The following is a 25844-nucleotide window of genomic DNA, read 5'->3' as shown; positions in this document are numbered from 1 at the left end:
ACCATGCAACCGCACAGTGGAAATAAATAGATCACAAAATATAATTACTAAAATGAAAAAAGAAACAAAAGACCATCAAGGAAATCGTCTCACATAAGAAAGGAACTTCTCAGCCCTCGGTATATTATACTACCTCATGCTCTTTCCTGAATTCTGCCTCCAGATGTTTGAACTCGTCCATCTCTTTCTTCTCCTCCAGTTCCTGTAAAAGAGCAGCTTTCTCTCTCTCAAGGCTTTCAGTCTGTTCTATGAACATGCCCAGCTCCTGCTTCAGGTAGTTGCACTCGCCAACAACCATGTCCTAAACAATTAGATTTGGTGAGAATCATCAAGTATGCTCGCTCAAAATACATTGATCTGATAGTTCTTTGATATAAAGACAGCAGGTAGCAGATTTGACGGGCAGGGTTTGAAAGAGCACCTATAAAACCTTACCTTCTCTGTAGCCAGAGTCTCACAAAGCTGGACTGTTTCTGCAAATTCTGTTCTAATCTGGAAAATAATGTTGCGAGGATTAGTATGAGAGCAGCTAGCACAAACAAGCTATGTGTTAAAAAGGCGCCCCCTATTTTTTCCACCATCTCTTTAATGTCAAGTAAATAAGAGAGGACATACTTGTTTACTAGCTTCAGCCTGTTCGTGGCCCTGTTCTTCCAAAAATCTTCCCAAGTCTGCCACTCTTAACTCCAATGCCTCCACCTTCTCTGTGGCCTCCAGCTTCTGCTGAATTTCAGTTTTAAGCTGGAGGTCAAGCTCTGCTGCTCTCTGTTCTGTTGCCAGCACTGTCTCCAAGGCCTCCTGTTTTTGCTGGTCCAGTGTTTGCAACTGTAGCTCCAGCTCAGACACTCGGCCCTCCAAGCTAAACAGACACATTTCAGTGAATACATACATGTGAATAATCTGGACTGAACTCTGCTGGTGTATCAACAGTACACAGTAAATTAGCTGTCTTGAAAGTGCCAACTGAAAAGCTGGTAGCAAAATGTTCACCTGTTTCGAATGCTACGAACAGTCACCAAGCTGGGACTGATGTCCATGTCATCTGATGGCTCATCAGGAATCTCCCACTGAGAGTCAAATTCCTCATCATCTGATAAAAATAGCCATGTAAATATTAGAGGTGCATGTGTGAAATAGGAATTTGAATTTGCAGTGTTCCTGTACTTCTTATTCCTTACCCTCCATCAGCTCCATCAAACAGGAACGCTCAGCTTTCCTCTTCCTCGTGACCGATTCTGCAAAGCTGTGATTTGATGGACTGCCTTCACAGTTGGATGGCCGGGCGAGCCGGAGCATCTTGCCTCCCCAGGTGACCCTGCGTTTAGGCATCTTAGAAAAAGACCGGAGTTGTTACAACTTAAGTTATCATAAGAAAGCTGGATGTGAATACTACGGCTGTATTTCTGCTATGGTTACCCTCTGAACTGGAACTGGGTTGGAGCTGGTGACAAGCAGTTTGGTAAGGTTTTTGATCCTGTCCTCTTGCTCTCTTTGGAGCTGGTCCTTTTCTTGGAGAAGCTGAGAGAGAACCTCCTTCTCTGTCGCTGTAGTCTGTGTGACTGAAGACACCTACAGCAGGGTCATCCACAGATTAGTGGGTAGAACAGCTGCTGGAGAGGAGGTCTCACACAAAAGTCAAAACATTACAGAGGGAAATTAAAGCCACAGAAACACTTGCCTCCTGAAGTCGTCTCTTGAGGTCTACTATTTCATTACGATATCTTTTGAGCAGAGCTCCATCATCAGATACTTCTGTCACATGAGGATCATTCTTCATTTTCTTTGCAGTGCTGGCAAACTGATAGATAAATATGTACATTTAGTGATAATGTTTACAAAAGTCAGAATGTTACACTAGACATATAAAGAGGGGTACAAGACCAAAACAAGCGTATTGCACCAACCTGCAAAGTGCTGAGGGTCTCATCTAGTGTGACAGGAGTGATGGTGCAGATGATAACCGTCTTGGCGTTCCCACCCAAGGAGTTCTGGAGGATGCGGGTTAGCTTACTGTCTCTGTAGTTTGTGAAACCCCTGAAGACACAATGACATTAGGCAAATTTCTGAACATATCAAAGGATGCACACAAAAAATTACAAATTTAACAATTTGAACCCTCTGGCCTATCTGCAGATGTAGCAAAAATTCCTTGTGTTTTAGAGAATTAGAAGTCCATACATAACATTTGCGGGTACAGGTGTTCCACTATTCTGACTGCATACTCCTAGTTTAAACAACAGATACCTGTGCTGAAACTTCTTCCTGTTTATTGTTGATGACCAGTAACAATTAAGGTATGAAAGTCAGTATAAAAGACAGTACAAATCAGGGCAATTCAAACCTGTATTTAGTGCCTCCCACCAACGACGAGCCTCATTCATTAAGCATTCTTAAAATTTGTTCTTTCACACTTTAGGAATTTAACCTTCAGTTTAGTTTTACAGACAGGCAGCAAAGCCTGATGGATATTTGTAACTCCTTGCTCCTGAAATCTACTATTTTATTTTGTAGTATTATAGTATTCGCAGGCCAGGGTGATCGTCAGCTACATGAAGTAGACAATGGATGCCAGGAACAGAGTTGCAACAGACCATCAGGTTTTACTTCCTGTCTGTAAGACTAAATTGACAGGATAAAACAAAAAACTGCTCTACTTTAATAGTTTAGCATATTTACGTTGCAGTTGACACCAAACAACTATTAAACAAATACTCAAATTAAAAGGAAATAATTGTGACACTGTTTTGAAGTCATATCACGAGCCCCGCCACTGATGGATTGTTTCACACGTTACATATGAATGCAGATAAACTATAAATCTAATCTAGGCTTATTTCGATGAGGCAGATAAATTGCAAGATAACATTTTAGCCCCTGTGCTCCATCTCATTTAATCCTATTTCATGAAATTGTGCATGAAATCAAACTATGCTTAATGTGATTGACTGGACCATACATGGAAGCCAGAACTTTCCCCCAAGCCTGAGGCATGACTATATCAGAACCATTAAAGACTGACCAAAAGAAGACAAGACAATGACACGTCCCAGAGTTATGACTGTACAACCTTGAGTGACCGGAGGCATCAATGAGGAAACTTGTCACAATCGAGATGGAAAGATTTTTACATACACATTGCAGTTCCACATTCTACTTACTTCTGGCCTTCATCAGTGAGTTTCTTTATCACTTGGCCAAGCGTGAACAGGCTGCGGTTGATGTTGCAGCCTTCCTTGAATCGTGTGCCTAGGATATCAAAACTGATGGATTATTATAATGTTGCTACACTCTTCCATTTTCAGAAAACTAAAACAACATCAGGACTGGCATGTATTCATTTGCTTCAATCAATGAACATAAAGCAGCCGCTCAGACTTGACCTTACCTTCAGCTCCAGTTTGGCTTGCTCTCTCTGATCCAGCCAGATCAACTAAATTCTAGGGGAAAAGGCAGCTCTTTAGTGACCAAACATCAGGAACAAAATACAGCAGACCAATAAACAAACCGGGGGGGGATTTCAATAAACAAGTTAGCTTACCAAATGGGACACAATAATGGCTCCGTCCGCATTTTCACCAGACACTGGGTCACTCCTTTCACGGCTCTCCAGAATCTAAGGAAAAGATAATCATCAGAAAGGCTAGATGTCTGATTATAGCAACACTTAAAACATTTTTGTGCCTGCCTTACCATTCGGAAAATGGTATGGGAGCGGCTGCTGCGCTGATTCATTTTGGTCTTTCCATAGTGACGGTTCTCTACAGGAGACAAATCTGTAGTTAAACACAGCCTGCAGTGGACAGAAACTTGTCTAGATGAGCAGTAATAACTTCAAGTCTTACTTTCTCCTTTACGTATCCAGGCCAATGCTTGTGCAGGAGATGTCACCAGCTCCTCTGTCAGGTCAGCTACATAGATATTTTTCTGCACACAGTGACACTGATCATGTAACAGTGGCAGGTACGCCATTTTGGGTTTTCACTATTCAGTGATTAGGGTGGTTGGCCCAACACAGCTAATACTCCATGTAATTTTGTAAAGAAGGCGAAATCTACTCAGGGGTGTCTGATATGACGATATTAGATTGTGGCTTGGGTGTCAGTCCAAGGCGCAGGCCTCGGCTGTCTGAACCCCAGGCATGGAAGCTTGCTTTTGGGACATGGAATGTTACCTCTCTGGCGGGGAGGGAGCTGGAGGTGGTGGAAGAGGTTGAGCGTTACCGGCTAGATATAGTCGGCCTCACCTCGAGACATAGCTCTGGGTCCGGAACCCGAGCCCTTGAGAGGGGTTGGACATTCTCTTTGGCTGGAGTTGCTCCAGGTGAGAGGCGGAGGGCGGGGGTGGGCTTCTTGGTTGCCCCTAGACTTTCTGCCTGTACGCTGGGGTTTACCCAGGTGGATGAACGGGTTGCTTCCCTGTGCCTTTGGGTCAGGGAACGGGTCCTGATGGTGGTCTGCACGTACGCGCCGAACTCTAGTTCAGAGTATCCACCCTTTTTGGAGTCCTTGGGAAGGGTACTGGGGACTCCATTGTCCTACTGGGAGACTTCAACGCTCACGTGGGCAATGACAGTGTGACCTGGAAGGGCGTGATCGGGAGGAATGGCAGGCCCGACCTGAACCAGAGTGGAGTTCAGTTATTGGACTTCTGTGCAAGTTGCAGTTTGTCCATAACGAACACCATGTTCGAACATAAGGATGCTCACCAGCGCACATGGCACCAGGACATCCTAGGTCGGAGGTCTATGATCGATTTTTATAGTCGTATCATTTGACCTGCGACCGCATGTTCTGGACTCGGGTGAAGAGAGGAGCTGAGCTGTCAACTGATCACCATCTGGTGGGGAGTTGGATCAGGTGGCAGGGGAAGACGCCACGCAGACCTGGCAGGCCCAAACGAATAGTGAGGGTTTATTGGGAATGCCTGGCGGAAGAACCAGTCAGAACGATCTTCAACTCCCACCTCCGGCAGAGCTTTGACCACATCCCGGGTGCAGTGGGGGACATTGAGTCCGAATGGGCCATGTTCCGCTCTGCCATTGTCGCGGCGGGTGCTGTGAGCTGTGGCCGTAAGGCTGCTGGTGCCGGTCGCGGCGGTAATCTTCGAACCCGCTGGTGGACACCAGAGGTGAGGGGAGCCGTCAGGCTAAAGAAGGAGGCTTACAGGGCATGGCTGGCCTGTGGGTCTCCAGAGGTAGCCAACCAGTATCGGCAGGCCAAACAGTGTGCAGCCATGGCAGTCGCCAAGGCAAAAACTCGGGCGTGGGAGGAGTTTGGTGAGGCCATGGAGAACGACTATCGTCAGCTCCGAAAAGTTTCTGGCAAACCGTCTGCCGCCTCAAGTGGGAAGGCGGCAACTTGTCCACACTGTTTACAGTGGGGACGGTAGGCTGCTGACATCAACTGGGGGGATAATTGGGCGGTGGAAAGAATATTTGAGGAACTCCTCAATCCCATCAACACGTATTCCATGGAGGAGACAGAGTTTGGGGAGTGCTGGGGGGGGGGGGGGGGTGTCGTCCAATCTCCGGGGCAGAAGTCGCTGAGGCAGTTAAGCAACTCAGCGGTGGCAGAGCTCCACGGGTGGATGTGATCCGCCCTGGGTATCTCAAGGATGTTGTGGGTCTGTCCTGGCTGATACGTCTCCGCAACATTGCATGGACATCAGGGGCGGGGCCTTTGGAGTGGCAGACCGGGGTGGTGGTCCCCGTCTTTAAGAAAGGGGACCAGAGGGTGTGTTCCAACTATCAGGGGATCACACTCCTCAGCCTCCCTGGTAAGGTCTACGCAAGGGTACTGGAGAGGATGGTCAGGGCAATAGTCGAACCTCAGATTGAGGAGGAGCAGTGTGGTTTTCGACCCGGCCGTGGAACCGTGGATCAGCTCTTCACCCTTGCTAGGGTGCTGGAGGGGGCATGGGAGTTTGTCCAACCAGTCCACATGTGTTTTGCGCATCTGGAGAAGGCTTACGACTGTGTTCCCACGAGCACCCTGTGGTGGGTACTCTGGGAGTATGGGGTGGATGGCCCTTTACAAAGGGCCATTCGGTCATTCTACCGGAGGCGCGAGAGTCTGGTCCGCGTTGCCGGCAGTAAGTCGAACTCGTTCCCAGTGAGGGTTGGACTCCGCCAAGGCTGCCCTTTGTCACCGGTTCTGTTCATAGTTTTTATGGACAGAATTTCTAGGCGCAGCCGGGTGGTGGAGGGGGTCGAGTTCGGTGGCGGGAGGGTGTCGTCTCTGCCATTTGCAGATGACGTGGTCCTCTTAGTGCCATCGGGCCACGACTTCCAGCTCTTGCTGGGACAGTTTGCAGCCGAATGCGAAGCGGCTGGGATAAGAATCAGCACCTCCAAGTCTGAGGCCATGGTCGTCAGCCGGAAAAGGGTGGTTTGCCCTCTCCGGGTTGGGGGGAGGTCCTACCTCAGGTGGAGGAGTTTAAGTATCTTGGGGTCTTGTTCACAAGTGAGGGTAGGATAGAGTGGGAGATTGACAGGCAGATTGGGGCGGCATCCGCAGTGATGTAGGTGCTAAACCAGTCTGTTGTTATTAAGAGGGAGCTTAGCCAGAAGGCGAGGCTCTCAATTTACCGGTCAGTCTACGTTCCAACCCTCACCTATGGTCATGAGCTTTAGGTAATGACCGAAAGAACGAGATTGCGAATACAAGCGGCCGAAATGAGTTTCCTCCCCAGGGTGGCTGGTCTCTCCCTTAGAGATAGGGTGAGAAGCTCAGTCATTCAGGAGGGACTCAGAGTAAAGCCACTGCTCCTCCATGTCGAGAGGAGTCAGTTGAGGTGGTTTGGCATCTGGTGAGGATGCCTCCTGGACGCCTCCCTCGAGAGGTTTTCCAGGCATGCCCAACCGTGAGGAGGCCCCGAGGCCGACCCCGGACACGCTGGAGGGATTATATCTCTCGGCTGGTCTGGGAAGGCCTCGGGATTCCCCCGGAAGAGCTGATGGAAGTGACTGGGGAGAGGACAGTCTGGGCTTCCTTGCTGAGGCTGCTGCCCCCGTGACCCGGACCCACTGGATAAAGCGGAGGAGGAGGACGACGACGACGAGATTGTGAAGAATTAAATATGTCCATAATTCACCACTACAGAGAGCTCATTATTATGTTATAATGAACATTCTATCTGTTGTAATTATACGCAACATCTCACTACTTTCTGGTCTGTTTCATGATGCCTCCTCTTCAGACATCGCCGACAAAACAAGCCTGTGCTTTACCAGAACAACAACATCACAGTGAGTGTACTTAAATTAAGACAGGAAGTATCTTAATTGCATTATCGATGAGTTACACAGGCATTAAGCACAGCTTAACACACACTGTGTGAACTCTTATGACAAGGGTTAAAATGTAAGGGATGTTAAAATAGGTGAAAATAAGGTGTGCTACAGCTTTAACTTTCCTTTAAGATTCTTTTTAAAGAGATTCTACGCATTTGAATGTGACCGTAAGATTCAATACTATATTCATATGTGATCAGAAGCCCAGCCTTACATTGATAGTCTCTCGGACTTCCAGGGGTTTTCTCTTCCAGCTGTCAACAAGCAGATCAGTGACAGTCTCATTGTAGATTTCCATGTAAGACACCCTGAGAAGGAACTCCTTCTTTGGACACTACAGTTAAAAGAGTAGCAACTGGTTAGATTAAACCTTGATAACACAATCTTGCTTAAAACAAATTATACAATTCTCACATTCTTAATGGTTTGGAAGACATCTTCAACTGCCAGAGGAATCACTCCAGGGATACGGTCACTCCCCATCATGGTGAAAGTCTTCCCTGAGGATGTCTGCCCATATGCAAATATGGTTCCTGTGGATCAAACGCAGCACAGATATTTACCGAAGCGTGTAAAAGACATGCTACAAGACAGGTTTCTTTGAATCCAATTTCCATTACACACCATTATAACCCTCAACGGTTGAAACAACCAGAGGTTTTGCAATGTCCTGGTACAGTTGATTGGTTGTTTCTTCAGCAATGAACACTCTGTCTGTGAACAAAACAGAAGAAAGTTGTGTGGCTGGTACAGCTATACAACACAACCAGAAAAGAATCACAACACATGCTGCAAAACCTACCAAAACTAAAACTTTTGCTTGAGTTTCCATCATCGACCTGATGAATCGATTTCTTATCAGCTTTCCAAAACAGTTGAACAGGCTCTGCGATCTCTGATGTGGCACTTTCCTCCCTGTAACAAAGACACACATTCCACAAATCCACTGAATGACAGTATGTCTGACACGTCTCAGATGACAGTCTTGATTCTTGGCAAGTTTGTAGAAACAACAGCAATGAGGCCAAATTGCATCACACACGAAGTTCTGATTTTTCAATCGTATGAACAAAAGCCTTGTGTAATATGTATACTAGTGTATGTAGGAGTTATAGAATGGGGTACAGGAAGCACTGTCAGATATTTAAGCCCCCTATCAATACTGAAGTCAACAAACACCATAACAATACCTCACCAACGGAGTAAACAAAACACAAGCTTCAAATATCCACATAAACTACCATATCCTGAACAAATATTAAAACACAAATAAAAAGCATTTTCGGCATCTTTGTCGTTATAGCAAGAGCAAGAACAAAATCAGAGCATCAGTAATCAAAGCATGTGTAAAAAGAAAGAGCTTATAATGGTTTTGGATTTGTCAAATAAAAAAACTGACCTTTGTGCATACAAGAAAATTAGAGGCTATTTTGAAGAGATACTGATTCAAATCGGCCCTGGACCAGAAAACCGATGTCAACGATCGTAATCTACATAATTCTTTTTAGGTTTTTTTTTTTATATAGTGTTATCCTTTAGCAATTTGCATGCGAACACCAGAAAACTGCCATAAACGAAAAAACCTTCCACACCCATCGCTAATCGGGCCTTAACGCGCCATCTTTCATAAGAAATCATCTATGGAAGTGTCAACTTCTTTTTAAGAAAAAACACAGTAGGCTCTAAATAATCACGATAAGGGGCATTTGGCGGTACTCTTCCACGGCACCTGCTCAACCGTAATTTCGCAAACGTTGAATAAAAGAAAAAGTTACTAGAAAAATACCATACAGACGAGCGTATCCCTTGGCAACTACATAATTGTCCGCGGATTAAACAAATACTTGTTATGACGTCTGAATTTTGACTAATCTACTGTTCATAATAGCATAATAATGTTAATTATGTACAATCGCAAAAGCGAACATCCAACGATGTTGGCTCAAAACTCACCTCGCAATAAGCGGACGGACACGAACACAGACTTTAACAGCGGACTCCTCTGTCATTTTGCTTTATTCCAATTATCCACATATAATTACAAGCCAAAGTGATATATTTCCCATGAAAGTTAACTAACAAATTACGCTGTAAGAACTAAGGCTAGCACACTGCTTATGGCTCCGTTTGGTAAATTTAAATTCAGGTACTTTGTTTTGATTGGTGAACGTCATCGGGTAGATGGATCCATCTGCGGATGGGGGATGTGGCTGTGTGTTTGTGGAAAAGGATAGTCTTATTATACATCCACAGTGCAAGAATGGTCGGTTAAAAATAGTGCTTCCATTGTGCATTTATAAACACTTATTTAAATGCGTTTTTTTTATACAGTAAGATTAAGATACGTATATAAAATAATGTAAATGAGGCTGCGACTGTTCTCCTAAATGTTCAGCAAAAGTAAAGGGGACGCGTAAAGCAGCACATAGGTGGAAAAAACAGAAAACTAGCTTGCCTAACGAAGAAAGCGCAAGGTTGCGAGTTTGGTTGAGACTAGGCAAACATAAAGGTTTAAACTAATGACGAGGAAGACTCCTTTCACGGGGAAGAAAACAACCCGACTTCTTAGTGGTATCTCCCGAGTTAGAAAACTGTGGCGAAGCGATAGGCGACTGCGCATGTGACGTCATCAAACCGCGTGTCGCAGAGTACGGGGAACACATGAGTGGAGACGTGTGTATTCATATTGCATTACGAGGTTGATTGTCACTTCTTCCTTGTTATTATTTTCATAATGCAGCATATCTGAAAAAGCAAATACGGGTTCTCAGGGCGTTTCAACTTGCAACGGAAATGTCTCTTTTTCTTGTCAACAGGTAGGGTTTATGTCAGTTGTAATTAGTTCACCTCTGTCTTTAAAGTTGGTTGAGCCTTTATTTTTCAAAACCCCTTTTCTCTGTTAAAATACTTAAATGGTATTCGTGTGTATCGTATTTTTTTGTAATAAATATGTCAACTCATAGAATTTTGGTAATTTGTTTGTGAATTAATTTTGAATACCTTTTTTTTTTTTGCTGGGAGTTGTAATGTTTTATGTCGGCAATTTAATCTTACTTCATGAGTCTATAGTATGTACTAGAGGGCGTAATAAATCCATCATTCGGTCACCATGGTTTAGACACAAACGTGGTCACAACAAAGACTGAAAGACGAATCGATGATGTTATTAATACAATTTTAATCTCCAATGCAGTCTAAACAGTTTCGCCAAAACTTTCTCTTTTCAAATTCATTAATTATTTAGTATTTGTTATATTCAGATTTTTTTAACTCATGATAAAAGAACAAAATATGAATTATTCGGTAGATAATCTTTTTATGTCAGTAACTACTTTATTACAGAAACATTCAGCTTTATTTTGAAAAGGTTACACGATATTGAGTCATAATTGTGTCAAAGATGAGGACTTATTTCTTGTTTTCTCCCAGGTATCTTGGTGAGGATGATGATGACAGTGTGTCAAAGAAGTCTCGGTCTCTGGCACTGCTGGCTAAACTGCAGCAGAAGGCGAAGCAGAAGCAGAGTCTAACTAAACAGAAGCAGCACCTGCCTGAAAAATTTTTGGATCCTCTCGATGTCAAAAAGAAAAGAAAACGTGACAAAGACAGCAGCCAAGAGACCCAAACACACAAAAAGAGGAAATCAGAAACAGCAACTTTGAGCATTTCAGACTTGGATAACCATGAGGAGCCTGTTGTTAAGAAAAAGAAGAAGAAGAACGGTGTAAAAGAGAAAGAGAAGAAGGATCAGTCAGGTGTGTGTATTCTTCTATATTTCAGCATGTTGATTGAAACCATGAGGTACAGTGAAAAATTTTATGATACAGTTACCACCATAGTATTTATATGCTTACAGTAATAAGAATGGCTTCTTCTCACTAACAAAATTATTGCATCTCCATACCACTGAACAGGTGAAGATGATTTATGTAATATTTAATTATTTGTCATGGTTGACTTGGCTGTGTTGTGTTCTGGACTGATACTGAAGGTGTGGAGTGTTGTGATTGTGAGAGCTGTCTCTGTCCTGTTTTACACAGCCCTTGTGAATGTGATGAACATGGTAAATGGACTCAATTTTACATCGCGCTTTTCTACCTTAGCGGTACTCAAAGCGCTTTACAGTGTTATCTCATTTACCCATTCACACACACACTCACACACTGATGGGGGAGGCTGCCATGCAAGGCGCCAACCTACTCATTAGGAGCAATTATGGGTTCAGTATCGTGCTCAAGGACATGGTCACCAGGGGTGAGGATCAAACCAGCAACCCTTTGGTTGCTAGACGACCACTCTACCCCTGAGCCATGCTGCCAACATGTTTCAGATGAAGTGATTGGAGAAGTGTGTGTGTGTGTGTGTGTGTGTGTGTGTGTTTGCTGCTATTTGTCAAGTGCAGTCTGTGCAGTGAACTTGTGGTGCATGGATAACAGTTTCTGCGGAGAACTGTACTCTATTCTGATCAAAATTATTTTTCCTACCCCCCTTTTGGAAAGGGGCATATACCATAAACGATGCCCCTGATCTGGTCAAAAATCAACGCCCAGATCTCAGTTTTGTTGTGATGTAATTATTAAGTATATTAAAATAATCTTTGTGTTTAAAAAAAAAGGGAACCGATAAGGATTGGGATTATGACAGTAATTTCAAATAATGCCTGTTGAAATGAGCTTTGATGTGGGCTGAATCATGGACGGTAAAATCAAACATTTACTGCTAAAACTGTTGAGCTAGGCAAAGCCAAGCAAATTCCTTGCTTGCCTAAAAACAAATGAATCGTTAAAAATGATAACCACATTATCTTAACTGTAGCTAATAACAGTCAGCATTACTGATCCATGACTGACACTGGATGAGAACCAGCATGTCACACTCTGTTATTTATGTTGTTTTTTTTTTAACGAAGTTCATTTCATGATGAAACAGCTGCATGACAAAGTACCCTCCTGCATGTAATTTCAGTTTTAGGTGGAGCAGTGAAAAGTGTTTCAGACACTCCTCTGACTGGGGGAGATGGAGAAGATGAGGTAGAGACAGAAAGTGACACCCCAAAAGCACCCACAACAAAGACCTCAACTCCAACTGGATTTACAGTTCTAGGAGGGTTTGAGAACAAACCTGTTTCAAAGGTATGTGCTGATGTGCTGGAGAGAAGGTCATGGGTCACCTCTGCTGAGTCTATGAGTTGCCTAGTAAGTGGAATCTTGTGTGTTTGCTGTTGGTCCTCTCATTCTTCTGTCACTAGGTGCACCGAGTGCTACCTCAATGGCTGGCTCAGCCTGATGTCATTCACAGAGACATTAAAAGCAACCTGGTGCCCATTGGTGACATCACAGGCCTGTCTGCTCAGCTGGCCAAAAAACTACAAATTAACGGAATTCAGCACTTCTTTCCAGGTGATGCCAAAGGTATATATTGAATATGTGCCAAATAAAAATGGAAAAGTTGCTAATAATACCCGTGACCTTTTCTCTCAGTGCAAGCAGAGGTCATCCCAGCCATCCTGGAGAGCGCTCAGCAGGGGCTGCTGATTGGACGAGGTGGCTTCAAGCCCAGAGACATTTGTGTCTCTGCTCCAACAGGCAGCGGGAAGACTCTTGCATTCGTCATCCCAGTCATACAGGTGAGTTGCCGCATCTCGTTCCAGCGTCATGAGAGCCAGCCTGAATTGTTTTTCTCAGTAGAACATCTCTTAACTTTCATACAGTGATGCACGAACTGTTCTCAAGTTGAACCAGAATCATGAGATGCAACACAACTTGACAAGGAGAAACACAAAGTAACAATTAGAGTGTCATGTTCCTTTAAAAAATCCTTCATCTTGTCAAGACTGAGAATAGAATAGAGTTGAATATTATTTGGTGTATATGTCAGTTCAGTTAACACAAACAATAACCGAAACATGAAAAGGCTGAAGTAAAAACAAACAAACAAACAAAACAGAATATTAACAACACCAAAAAGAAAATAAAGTTGACAGTCAATTCAATTATCATTTAATATTTTCAAGATTTTTTTTGATACTCAACACACAACAGTTAATTCATTATCCTGAGAGCTCGTGTAAGCATGGTGACAAGACACATCAGCTCACTCACTGGCAGGGGTCAGGGAAGGTTGATCTCCTGGTCATAGCTGGTAGGATTTTGGTGCATCCGCAATCCAGGGAGGTCCAAAGTCACCTCTGATGTGGAAACAACTTGCAAGTGCACAAAAATAATGAAAAGGACAGATGTGTCAGAATGTCAGGTGAGGTTGTTGAGGTGACCTACAGTGTAATAAACAGATGGGAAATTTATTGAATTTAATTGACGAAGGTCTTAAATTTTTCCTGTAAGAACTGCTAATGTTAAAAAGGCAAAGGATACTTACAATAAGGTTTTCTTTCTGTTAACCAGAGTTAGTTTTACTTTAGAGAATCACCTAAAACTTTACACATTACTGTATTCTGCTGATGAAATGATGTTGTCTACCGTTAGGTGCTCATGGAGCGGGTGGTGTGTGAAGTCCGAGCCTTGGCTGTGCTGCCTACCAAAGAACTGGCCCAGCAGGTCACGAGTTTTGCTACTAAGATGTTGATTTGTGACAGAAACTGTGAATGTCAGTGATAAAGTTGAAAATAGAAGCAAATGTATGTGAATGAGTGTCGGTCTAAATAAAACATTTAACACAGGGACTAACGCATGCATTCATCAGAAGGAAACTGGTTGCTAAGGAGACTTGAAAGGCTTCCTCTTCTTTACAGGTGGGGAAAGTGTTCATGTCATATGCTGAGGGGACCACACTGAGAGTGGTGATGCTGGCGGGTCAGAAGTCCTTTGCAGCCGAGCAGGCTTCATTGTCGGAACACAGGTGAGAACAAAAATGCTTGTGTTGCTTTCAGAAACGGCGCAGTTCCATCATCAGCTCTTCAGTATTTCATTTTCTTGTCATTTGCAGAGGAGGAGTGAGGCGCAGTTTAGCCGACATTGTTGTGGCCACTCCAGGTAGACTGGTTGATCATATCAACAAGAATTCAGGCTTTAGTCTGGATCAGCTGAGGTTCCTTGTGAGTTTGAAAAACAAACAAAAACAAAAAGTGTAACTCAAAGCTGTATTTTTTCAAACTTTATCAGAGAATGTGTTTTTCTTCTCCTTCTTCGTTGACTCATCCATCTCAGATTATTGATGAGGCAGACAGGATGATTGACAGCATGCACCAGGCCTGGCTCAGTCAGGTAGTAAAGGCAGTGTACAAAAAAGAAAGTGGACCAGATGACACGTCTATCTTCAGGAGGACTGAACCAGCTTGTGTCACAGCAGCCAGGTGAGCCAACTCAAAGAAACACGGTAACAAAGGATCAAGCCCTGAAACCTGGAACATTACATCAGTGGTTCCCAACCTTTTTTGTCTTGTGTACCCCTTGAGCCTTTTTCTCATACCATGAGTACCCCTTCACTCATACGTGCTCATGATTCTCCAAAAGTAGAACATAACACAACTGAATATTCAACGCAAGTAATTTTATTTCATCTTCTTAAATTGAACATTTAATATTCAGGCATTATCTTCTTATTTAACTCAAATTAAACATAAAATTATGTTGCCTTCAAGGCAATACAAATTATAAATATTAGAAACAATATTATAGTAAACGTTTGTATTTTTAATACTGTATTATTAATACTAATATATTATTATTATATTGTTATTATTCATGGAGTTATTTGCCAGGACTTCACCGCAAAAGTAGCACTGAGGCTGCGGTGGGTCCGCAGACGTCGAAGTGAATCCATATAAAATATAGTTTTCACTATACTGCCTTGGTTTAGGTTTGGAATCTTTCTTGCGTTTGGCGGCGGGCTCTTTTCCTCCTCCTGGATCCACAGCAACTAGACGTTTCAGCCATTTATCCATGTTTACCTGCAGGTAAACAGGTTCCCGCTGTTTGATTTTGGTATGGCTGTGCCACAGGTTATTGTCTCCCCAGGGAAACAAGTCATAGCTCACACGTACCATTTTATTGACGGACTTATGAAATGACTAAGAATATTTTTTATTATCGTGGAAATAAATTCTAAATTTTTCCACGTACCCCCTGCAATGTGCTCACGTACCCCTAGGGGTACGCGTACCCCTGGTTGGGAAACACTGCATTACATGATGTCATTTATGAGGCCAATTATAACAGTTACAAATAAGTTTTAAGTCTCATCGTCTCGCACCTCAGCAGGATGTGTCTTTGAAGAGATCACAGCAGCTTGTATTCTGTCAATAGGGGATAGAAAATGTAGACTCGGCTTTCTTTGTGGCTCGGGCTCTGTAAAGAAGTGAGTTTGTTCAAATGTTTCCCTCAAGTTTGCTACACAGCATTTAAAGGTTATTCCTGGGACTCAGTGCTCTCTAAACTGATTGCTCTCTAAACTGAACCACCTGCAACGTGTCACTGCAGCAATACAGTGGCTTTATTTGCTTTTCTCTTCTGTCTTAAACCACTGATACATCTGGTCACTCTGATCATCCCTGAAATAAATCTCACTGGCGTTGATATGTGATGTTGACCACAACACAGTCACTTCAGACCGACATCTGCCAACTCGGACAATGTGTGAATTTGCATATGACCCACACATCTAAGCTACTTTAGGTTTGCAGTCATAAACAGTTGAGGAAAATGATTATCTCATGTCCTTTTGATATGGTTTGAAGAAGTATCTTCTCTCCTGGAGAAATGTTGCTTTGCACAGGCAAAGCTCTCTTTTCTTGGCAGTCAGTGCTGCTGTGCGTTCCACTGTCGTTATCTTATATATGTTTGTCTCTCTGCTGCAGTCTGTCTCCTCCTCAGATGCCTCTTCAGAAGCTGCTGTTCTCTGCCACACTCACCCAGAACCCAGAGAAGCTGCAGCTCCTGGGCCTCCACCACCCCAGACTCTTCAGCTCCATCCACAGTCACTCCAGTGAGCTTGGAAACACCCCTCAGTCAGCTGCTGTCACCCAGAAGCAGGACCGCTTCGACTTTCCCCAGGGTCTGACGGTAAGGGGGTGACCTTTGCCCTTGTGGCAGGGTGGGCAGGCACACAGTGAAGAGCCACGAATGACTCCATCTCTGTGTTTTAGGAATATTATGTGCCATGTACACTAAGCAAAAAGCCTCTCCTCATCCTCCACTTCATCCTACGCATGAAACTCAGCCCCATCCTGTGTTTCACCAACTCCAGAGAGACGGCTCACAGGTTGGAGAAAGCGATGTTGTATGAACACATAACAGAAAGGTATGGTCAGTCTATGGTCAGTCTTTCAGCATGTTTGTTCCCTCCCAGGCTTTTCCTGTTGGTGCAGCTTTTTGGTGGAATTCAGATGGCTGAGTTCTCGTCCCGACTGTCTCCTGGTGAGAGGAAGAAGACGCTGAAGGAGTTTGAGCAAGGAAAGATCCAACTGTGAGTCTCTGTGACTATCTTTGTCTTCAGAGAATTTCTGGATATCTTCAAGGTTATGTGTAGGAACAATACTTTCTTTAGTGTAAAGGCTGAAAAAACTCAAAATTTCAAGGCAACTAACTGCACTAGTTTTGTATCAAATGTATTATTCTAAATAAAACTAAGTAACTTTTACTCTTTTTATTCATTTTAAACTCAAAATTGGATGCTTTTACCTCTGTTCTTAGTTAACAGAATATTTTCCATCATTAATTGAATTTTTTCAACAATAATTGACATATTTTAAATCTTTCCATCCGTGCGTGTGAGAGTTTCTCTATTTGATGTACATTTATTTTTTCACATATAAATTCACAAAACCCTTCCACTAACTGGGGATGCGAAGATTGATCAGCACCGATGCGGCTGCCAGAGGCATTGACATCGATGGAGTCAAGTGTGTCGTGAATTACGATGCTCCTCAATACATCAGGACCTACATTCACAGGTGAGATGCGCCCATATGACAGGACAGAGATCGTAGAAGAAGTCATCCCCCATCTTGTCTAATTTGGCTTCATTCATGTGGTATGTTGTGGCTGATATACGCTGGACAACTTCACTCAGGATTGGAAGAACTGCACGAGCAGGGAAAGCAGGCCTGGCCTTCACCTTCCTGCTCGGAGTACAGGTACAACATTCCCTTGCAATAAAATACATAAAAACATAACAGGGTCTTTGCCCCAGAGCACCTCCAGGCTCAGGCCCTGAAAATAAAGAGGCACATACCTGTATGGTACAAACAGAAGAGGAAGACAGTATTTGAAAGTAAGGTCTCTGTCATGCTCTCAGGAGAAGAAGTTCCTCCAGATGGTAGTGGAAGCAGGAAGCCCAGGGATCCAAAAACAGATCATTAAACCTGAGAACCTGAAGAGTATGGAAGCTCGATATACACAAACGCTGCAGGAGCTGGCTGCTGTTATCAAGGTACATGGATACCCTGACTGAAGGATATGCACTGTTTCCACTGTGTTATTGGAGCCCAGATACAGCGGAGTGAAAACGAGTCACGTATTTTGCCAGAGCCGGGCCTCATAGAAATGGTGACTTGCATTTGGGGACTTTTTCAACACGCGATAAGAAGTTGATATTTACATTTTTTTTAGAGATACAAAAATTATTTGAGTTTCACCGATGCGATGCATGAAATGTTTATGTTTTGTCTTTGCAGGATGAAAAGGCCAAGTAGTCGACATTTACCTATGAGGTGACTGATCAAGATCCCATTTTTTCACATTTTGATATTGTTTAATAAAATATAAAATCATCCCTTTGTGTCATGTTTAAAGGAGCCATAATGTTAGAAGGAGGCTTAAGCATAGGAGACACACCAACAAAACAAATGTGATTAGTTGAGATGAAGATGCCGATGAAAACGAAGCTGAAGGTTGAAGGCAAATATTTATTTACAGTATTTTCTATTAGAGTCTCAGACTGAGCTGCTGGATCAGTTTTGAGTTTGGGTTATTAATTGTAAAGAAAACCACCTTTGGGAGAGGTACTTTTTATATGTTGAACTATTAAAAAAATAAAGGTCATCTGTTCCCTCCCGAGTACTCGTCTGGAACCAGTTGCATCTAAGATGGATGAATTACTGATCCCACTGCACTAGGGAGTTAGTGGTTTTACTGGGAGGATATAAAGGTGTGTATATTGTTTGGTAGGTTTTTGACTTGGGGCTAGCAGAGGGCAATGACTTAGAATTCAAATTACTACTCATGAAACACTTAAGTGGATTTTTGTGAAACCATCATACTATAGTTCAACCTTTTTTTTATTCTTGGGTGTTGTTTTTCCACAAAAATCTGTCTAAATTTTTTTTTTTGCGTAATACTGAAAGAAAAACATACTAAAAGTGTACCCAATGAGCCGATGTCCAGCAAGGCTAATCGACTGACCCTTTAATAAGTCTCTGATTGGATCCACATAAAATCCTAGGCACGAATAGTTTGAATCACTAAGATGCCTTTTTTGTTATTCATAAAGATCTGTATAAATGCCTGAGATATTAATTAAAGTGTTGAACAGCTTCATCCTATTCAGCAACTCCGTTAACTCCTGTGACTACGGCCATAATCAGACTACCAGCCTAAATCAGATTTTTGGCTTATCCCGATTGATTTAAGACTGTCTGGAAAACCAAAAACTACAAGAAATGTGATCCAAATCAAATTTGGGGAAGTTTGAAAACTGATTTGAATCAGCTTTCCACACATGCGTCTCAGTCTGGATGCTCAAATGGAATTGAAGCACTCACGACCTTCCCACCCCTTGGTGATTAGCCACCTTCGCTTTGTGTCTTCAGTCAGCAGGTTGGTGATGTGTGGACACAAATATTGTGACCTCATCACTTGAAGTAACAGTGTGGACAGAAAAAGATTTGATTTGAGAAACAAATCTTAGTCTGAGGGAGAAGCCCGTTTGCTTGACTTTATTGTATAGTTAATAAATTATATGTTCTAAACTCTATGTGCCAGCAAGATTGGTCTTCACTACACTGTCAAGTGTGTCTAAGACTGGGAGATCCTTGCAGTGGACAACCAGAATCGATGTTGAATGTTATTAGCTGCAGCCAGGCCCTACAGCAGGGGTAGGGAACCATGTGCCATGGAGGGCCGTGTGTATGCAGGTTTTCCTTCCAACCAAACACTTTCACATGTGATTCCACTGATTAACACACCTTCAGCCACAGAAGAGTGTTAATCAGTGGAATCACCTGTAAAGGCTTGGTGCCTTGATCTGGTCTTTCACCTGCTGCTTTATGGACACCTTCAACCCCTGTCACTGTAAAACTAGCTCCCCACCACCACTGTTAGAATATTAACTCATGAAACCTTACCAATCTGAGTAATATAAAGATACAACATGCCTCAACAAGTGAATCATAGTGGTAACCAAAGATTAGTAAGGTCCAGCTCATCAGCATACATATGTCTGGCAAGGATCATCAGGAATCTGCACCTGAACTGATGAGTATTGAAACATCAGAAGCGTACAGAAGGATTAGTCATGGTCTTGTTTTCAAACCTTGACTGTGCTGCAAGAGAGCACGACCATGCTGAGTCTGGTTCGGCTGTAGTATTTCATCATTTACAGAAGACATAAGATGTATTTTGGTTTCAGTCCAGTCAGGTTTTAATGCACTCGGCCCTCACATTCACAAAAAGTTCTATCAATCATTCTGCCATCAGTCCCACTTGGAAGTCTTCCTCCTCATGTATCTCTCTCCTCCGCTGTCGACAGCCTCGTACAGCTGCTGGTCATTTTCTTTTGTTGCGTGCAGGTAGCCTAGGTAGCCCACGCACAAGGTGATGGTCACCAGTCCGAAGGCCATCACTGGTTTATTCTGTAAAATACAATTGGTGTCAGTCTGGGAGCCAGACTCCTTGTGTATGATGCAGCAATAAATCATAAATGCGTGGCAGTGGTTTACAGGCATGCGATGATAATATCAGCACATCATCAGTATCAGCTGATCTTGGCCATATTTCAAGCATATAAGTACAGGCTCCGAAGTCTGTATTACACACATAATACAGGCATTAAAACATATTGGATATTGTTAAAAGGAGTTGTTAAAAAATCTAGCGTCCTCAATTTCATACTTGGATGTCACTGTACTGGTAGCGAACTTTATTAACTATATTTTACTCACAAATGTTCAATTTATCTAATAGATTTATCTAATAGTAAAACTTAGAATACCCGCTAGGTATCACTGTCTTTCTTATTGTTAACAATAACGTATTATTTGTACAATTATTTATAATAGTTTATTTTAGCATAATGTATACTATTTTTTGAATGCCTACATTTTTTTCATGGTAATTACTGCATCACCCTCTCTGCTCAAATGGCAGGGTAAATTCTGAATGCCTATAATTTATTGAAAAATGTTCAACTTAATCCAAATGTAATGCCTAGAAGATGTCACCGTCTTGCGGGCGCTAATTATGTCAAGGTATGGAGCCATAAAATAAATATAAATTTCAGTTTCGTAGAGGCTCGCTTCAAAGGTTTTCTTAGCAAAAACGCACACTCCTGCGCTCCTCAAGCTACAACAGCGGGAGGAGATGCAAGTCTTACAGGTTTTATGAAGAGTTCAGGGTTGACAGCCCGGAATAGTGTGGTGGTCTGTGCGCCTCTCAGCCCGGGAATGCGGTAGCCTTTCTCTCCGGGACCCTCTTTCCCGCCACCGGCCTCCTTATCCGTCATAGCTGGTAAACGCTCTACGTAAAAAATGTGAGGCGATAAAATTCAAAATATGACGACTAGCCACTTGGAATTACCTTGCCCCTGCGCGAGCAGCCATGTTTACCTCTCATTGGCAGAGAAGAAGAATAAGGGGCGGTATCAAATGTTACAGCGCCTCTAGTGGTTATCGGCGGTGAGGCGAGACATCTCCATCTGCGATAGAAATACTTGTCTCTACAGTCGTCAAAGCACAGAAGACATTCTCTAACGTTTGTCGTAACACGAGAATGAGTCCACATTTACTACTACACACATCAAATCATTAAATTGGTGAAATAGCTTTTAATTAAAATGAGATGTTGAATTAATCTTTTTCCTAATTCACATTCAGGTGAAGAGATATGGTTTTCAAACATTTTACTGCAGATTACAGGAGACATGTCCTTAAATCTAATTCATATTCTGTAAGATTATTCAAAGTGATTAACTTTTTTTTAAAGCGTACAGAGGATTACCTTGTGTTTGTTGTATGTAATTATTGCATGTAAAACTGTGAATGAATTATGCAAGATAAAACAAACCAATCCCAGGAGTCACTCTGATGCTGATGAAGAAGACAGAAGTTTTTGTTTGAACTTTTATTTTCAATTGTAACAAGCTTAAGAGAAAACAGTAAACAAGAAGACAGCATGAAACAGCAGGATGGGTAAAAATATATAAATAACATAGAATTGTGAGCTGCCATGTAAGAATGCTTCAAAGCAACCCAGCTCTTAATTGTCTTTCGTCAACATCTGGTTCACTATATTTTGGATTATATCATAGAAATATTTTTTTCAACTGCATTTACTGCTGAAAGGACTTGCTTTTTTTCTGATTATCAATAAGTGATTGCTGGTGTCAGTTAATCATTCTTATTCTCTGTTCAGAAAAGTTCCCAAAAAAGTAGGATAATATGAGAATGAAACAACACAAACCTGAGATGATTTCCAGGAGGGGTTGCATTCCCCGACCTTACCACTAGATGTCAGTAGGTACAACACGCTTGTCCTTCAAAGGGTAACCCCCTCATGTATGTACTCCACAGAAAATGTAATAGCATTCTTATCTTCACCCGTTTAAGTTTTAGTTTCCCTTGCAGTATCAATGCATAGATAATAAAATACAGCTTGCCACATACAGTAGATTTTCTCAGATAAGTCCCGTTTTTGTTAACAGTGTTAATCAAACGACTTCATTCTATTTACAGAATGGCTTGTTAAAACTTAAAACACTTGAAGCAGCATCTATATCTGTTTTTTTGGTAAACTACAGTTCCACTTTGATTGTCCCTGAGGACTGGCCCAGCTGGTTTTCAGCAGTGGATATACGCTGTGTGTGTGTGGTGATTACATCTGTGTTTGCTGTGGGCTCAGTAAACTTGTTGACAATGGAGACAGGTGGCTGGCAGTGGCTGAAAGCCTTCTCTTCCTGCACGGGGATGTAACGCCTGGTGAAACATTTCCACAACTGTTTCCATATAATGTACATCAGCTCCACAAAGTTCAGAGTGATACAGAGGATGGAGGTGCAGCCCATGATGTAGATGAAGATTGTCTTCTCTGTGGCTTTGGCGATGTAGCAGTCCACCATGTTGGGACAGGGAGCCTGGCTGCAGCGGAGCAGCATGGGGACCTGAAAGCCATTGTAGAGGAGGTAGAATGCCATCAGAGAGCCCACTTCCAAGGCCGTCTTGAAGACTAGACTGATGGTATAGGTGCAGAAGAGACCTCCATCAATGCTGCCTTTGTCCTTGTACAGTTTACGCTTTTGCTTGGCTTCCCGGTGCTCTCTGTAGGCCACATGCAGGGCCACCATTAGGGATGGGGTGGACACCATGATGAGCTGCAGGGCCCAGAGACGCACTTGGGAAATAGGGAAGAAGTAGTCGAAGCAGGCATTCTCACAGCCAGGCTGCTGGGTGTTGCACACAAAATCCTTCTGCTCATCCTTCCACACCTGCTCAGCGGCTGCTACATACACTAAAATCCTGAAGAGGAACACCACAGAGAGCCAAATGCGCCCGATGACAGTGGAATACTTGTTCACCCCACTGAGGACGCTCTCCAGGAAGCCCCAGTTCATTTTCCTCACAGTCACCTGAGAGGGAAGAAGCTCACAGTTAGCTCGAGGACACAAAGTCATGGTTCATCTTACCCGTGAAAAATCAAAACTTTAAAAGGTCTTTTTTAGGAAAATCAACTACCAACCATCTCACCATTATTTCAAATGTGCAGTTTGAAATAGTGAGCCAGAATGCATTTACAGTCTTTGCAGGTAAAATTTCTTTAGACATGCCCCTTCTTTCATAATGCGGTATTCCAAAGCGGTGGTAGAACACTAAGTTAATACTCACTGCTCACTCTGATAGTCATCATATTTGGAGAGAGAATTACTCAGTGACTATATCACCAAATAATCAGAATGTGAGTAAGTAAAGTGTAAGCCTATCTAAAACATCAAGTCTCTAAAACATAGAGATAAATGATGGAAATACTCTAGAATTGTACTTTTATTGAAATATGAACATGAAAGAAGACCCTTTGAAACCGCTTCTCCCACTGAAACCCAAGTCTGAAGTTGTCTTGACATCATAAAAGAAAACAAGTATACCCGTATTTACCTTCACCTTATTTAAACAACAAAAATAGAATAACGGACTACAAAAATAAATAACCAGAATAAAACAGAAAAAAAATTAAAACAAAAAAAATAGCAGAGAAATACAATAAGGTATAAAAGTGGCTGCTAATGTGACCTGAGTATGTTTGCTTGTTTCACAATCAAGCTTGTGCACATTCTTCCATTTTCTGTTTCCTATAAATCAGAGGCCCAATCTGAAGGCTGAGGGCTCGTCCTGCTAGACTTCAGTTCACATGCTGTAAACATTTTCCTGCAGGTAGGTGGGCACTTGTAATATTTTCCTGAGAAATTAAGGAAAAACTTTTTAAAAAATGACCTCTTACATTTTACAGAAATCGAAATTTTCCACTGAAATCATTATATTTGTTTCAATTATTTCAAAAAGCATTGGAAATAAGCCTGATTTTTTTCTTGTTAGTAATTTGTTGTTCTTTGATGTTTCTCAAGGAATAATTTGACAGTAAAAAAGAAGCCATATCTTGCATTGTTGAAGAAAGGGAAACAAAATCTGTAGAGGAAATACTGGATTTACTACATGGATGGGATACTTTTGTGCAGTTCTCCCAAACGACATCAGGCAAATGGAATCAGTCAGTCAGTTAACTGACTGTATCATGCTTGCATCAATTTTCTTCACCACAAACTTTTTGATAATAGTGACCCTGCCGTATTTGAGTAGGCTGATCTGATCTCCGTGACAACCGGTGCCCCACAGCTTTACACTCGAACAGAGGAAGCACCTTTTTATTTGTTTACTTCTGCTCTACATCTAGAATGTAATCATTTCAGCGGTGGTAACACACTGTAGAGGAAAATTTGATGTCTAAATGAGCCACATAATTTGGTGCAATACCAGACGTGTCCGCTATATAATGAGATATTTGGTGAGGTACAACGCTTGACAGTGTCTGGTGATTTTAAACCACATCAACACCAGAACCTTCGATACACATGGGTACATCATACATGAAAGAAGCAGTTTTTGATAAGTCAATTCCCTCTATTTCTTTAACGGGAAGTTGTGTTTTGGACACATGCTGAAGTTTGCATTGAGAGGAGGTTTTTTTAGCCCGTCAGTGTCAGAACAGTTGTAAATGTGTTTCTTTCTTTCATGTAAAAGTGAGATGGAAAGCAAACGTCTGACTTTGAATTGAAACAGATTAAGTTCAGAATCACTGCGTGAAATTCAAAGCAGTTTGTTACCGGGCTGATATGCATAACTTAGAGAGAGAAAAATCCAAATGCACACCACAAATATTTCAAAAAGTTCTAAAAAATGAAATTGAATCAAGGAAAATAATCTCTGTTCATGCAAAAAAAATGAACAAGGAGAATTTGAATTAAAAAAAAAAAAAGTACACACTATTCCAACACACACTGATGTGTTATTTTTGACCCTTAGTAAATTTCCTCCCAAATGACGGGAAAGTAGCAACACGCAACTTTTTTTCAAAGTTATACAGAAGTTGTTCAACATTTCAACATAATTGACTAAAAACACCTAAAAGGTTTGTCATGATTTGAAATGGTTTTGATGTGTAAGGTTATATTTTCTTTGCACTTAGTCTTCTCATCCTGATTCTTCCCTTTTTAGGCAATACTCACTTGAGAAAATAATTGTGTACTACTACTACTTCTGGGTTAAAGACATTTTCTCAGAGTTATAGGAAAGGTTTCCTGGTAACAAAAAATATATATTTTTTTTCTCTCAAGATCTCTTTAAATCCTTTGAGACACTTTTAGGGTCAAAAATTACATCAAGATGAATCATTTTAAGTTATCAATGCAAGATAAACATTGATTCAGTGAAAAATTATTTTTATTTACTTAATTTGAAAAGCTCAACAAAATATCAAGATTAAGTCAAGATACAAAAGAGCGATGTAAAATTTTGAAAAAGGAGGTGAGAGCAGAGAACTTACTGGCAGCCCTCAGGGAGGTTCCTCCTGGAGTGGGTTCCTCCTCAGCTGCCTGTACACCTGTGGACCGCTTTACTTTGGTTGAAATATAGAAGTGATAGCAGCACAGTTTCTGTTTTGTTTTGAAACAAGGTGAGAATTACAGTAAATCCTTTGACCAGGCAGCGTACGTTTGACTCACCTGTTGAACATGCAGGTAGCCTATCACGAAGAGTGTGCATGTGTGTGTGTGCATCACCATAGAGATGCCTAATGCAAATAATACCTGCTGCATGTCATGGTGAGGCTCAGCGTGGGGG

The 25844-nt window shown here is 42.1% G+C and overlaps 4 protein-coding genes across 6 annotated transcripts in view; 1 reads left to right on the top strand and 3 right to left on the bottom strand.

Moving 5' to 3' along the window:
- Window positions 1–9447, bottom strand: part of cenpe (centromere protein E) — a 29086-nt gene extending 19639 nt beyond the window's left edge. For 2 of the 3 annotated variants that reach the window (XM_086190042.1, XM_086190044.1), the window contains exons 1-18: window positions 9245–9446; window positions 8094–8206; window positions 7916–8005; window positions 7706–7824; window positions 7506–7625; window positions 3843–3924; window positions 3691–3758; window positions 3539–3613; window positions 3386–3437; window positions 3159–3246; window positions 1905–2034; window positions 1679–1798; window positions 1417–1569; window positions 1179–1329; window positions 991–1090; window positions 616–859; window positions 436–492; window positions 134–301 (exon numbers count right to left, since the gene is read on the bottom strand). In XM_086190042.1, the coding sequence (XP_086046168.1) occupies window positions 134–301; window positions 436–492; window positions 616–859; window positions 991–1090; window positions 1179–1329; window positions 1417–1569; window positions 1679–1798; window positions 1905–2034; window positions 3159–3246; window positions 3386–3437; window positions 3539–3613; window positions 3691–3758; window positions 3843–3924; window positions 7506–7625; window positions 7706–7824; window positions 7916–8005; window positions 8094–8206; window positions 9245–9300 (1986 nt within the window). In that variant the 5' untranslated portion in view covers window positions 9301–9446. Of the gene's footprint in view, window positions 1–133; window positions 302–435; window positions 493–615; window positions 860–990; window positions 1091–1178; window positions 1330–1416; window positions 1570–1678; window positions 1799–1904; window positions 2035–3158; window positions 3247–3385; window positions 3438–3538; window positions 3614–3690; window positions 3759–3842; window positions 3925–7505; window positions 7626–7705; window positions 7825–7915; window positions 8006–8093; window positions 8207–9244 lie in introns of all 3 variants that reach the window. The other variant, XM_086190043.1, reaches the window with a different exon arrangement.
- A 475-nt stretch (window positions 9448–9922) lies between these two features.
- On the top strand, window positions 9923–18107 carry ddx51 (DEAD (Asp-Glu-Ala-Asp) box polypeptide 51). Its single transcript, XM_086189744.1, has 16 exons — window positions 9923–10107; window positions 10721–11046; window positions 12257–12423; window positions 12540–12690; window positions 12772–12917; window positions 13774–13845; window positions 14040–14146; window positions 14234–14342; window positions 14455–14600; window positions 16104–16308; window positions 16392–16507; window positions 16595–16711; window positions 17097–17198; window positions 17318–17381; window positions 17543–17677; window positions 17922–18107. Exons 1-16 carry the CDS (start codon window positions 10085–10087, stop codon window positions 17937–17939), a joined length of 2004 nt encoding a protein of 667 aa, XP_086045870.1. The 5' UTR covers window positions 9923–10084; the 3' UTR covers window positions 17940–18107.
- A 1764-nt stretch (window positions 18108–19871) lies between these two features.
- Window positions 19872–21088, bottom strand: smim8 (small integral membrane protein 8). Its single transcript, XM_086189555.1, has 2 exons — window positions 20837–21088; window positions 19872–20096 (listed from the first exon to the last, which is right to left on the bottom strand). Exons 1-2 carry the CDS (start codon window positions 20963–20965, stop codon window positions 19938–19940), a joined length of 288 nt encoding a protein of 95 aa, XP_086045681.1. The 5' UTR covers window positions 20966–21088; the 3' UTR covers window positions 19872–19937.
- A 486-nt stretch (window positions 21089–21574) lies between these two features.
- On the bottom strand, window positions 21575–25647 carry gjb7 (gap junction protein beta 7). The gene is made up of 2 exons (XM_086189745.1): window positions 25549–25647; window positions 21575–23083 (listed from the first exon to the last, which is right to left on the bottom strand). The coding sequence occupies exon 2, from the start codon at window positions 23066–23068 to the stop codon at window positions 22253–22255; it is 816 nt and encodes a 271-aa protein (XP_086045871.1). The 5' UTR covers window positions 23069–23083; window positions 25549–25647; the 3' UTR covers window positions 21575–22252.
- Between the last annotated feature and the right edge of the window lie 197 nt (window positions 25648–25844).

Source organism: Aulostomus chinensis, chromosome 20 (assembly GCF_037954235.1).
Source record: "Aulostomus chinensis isolate RoL2024-O1b breed Wild chromosome 20, RoL_Achi_v1.0, whole genome shotgun sequence".
In the NCBI taxonomy this organism is placed as follows: Eukaryota; Metazoa; Chordata; class Actinopteri; order Syngnathiformes; family Aulostomidae; genus Aulostomus; species Aulostomus chinensis.
Note: the sequence above shows the minus strand (reverse complement) of the source record. Positions and strands in the feature narration are given on the sequence as shown.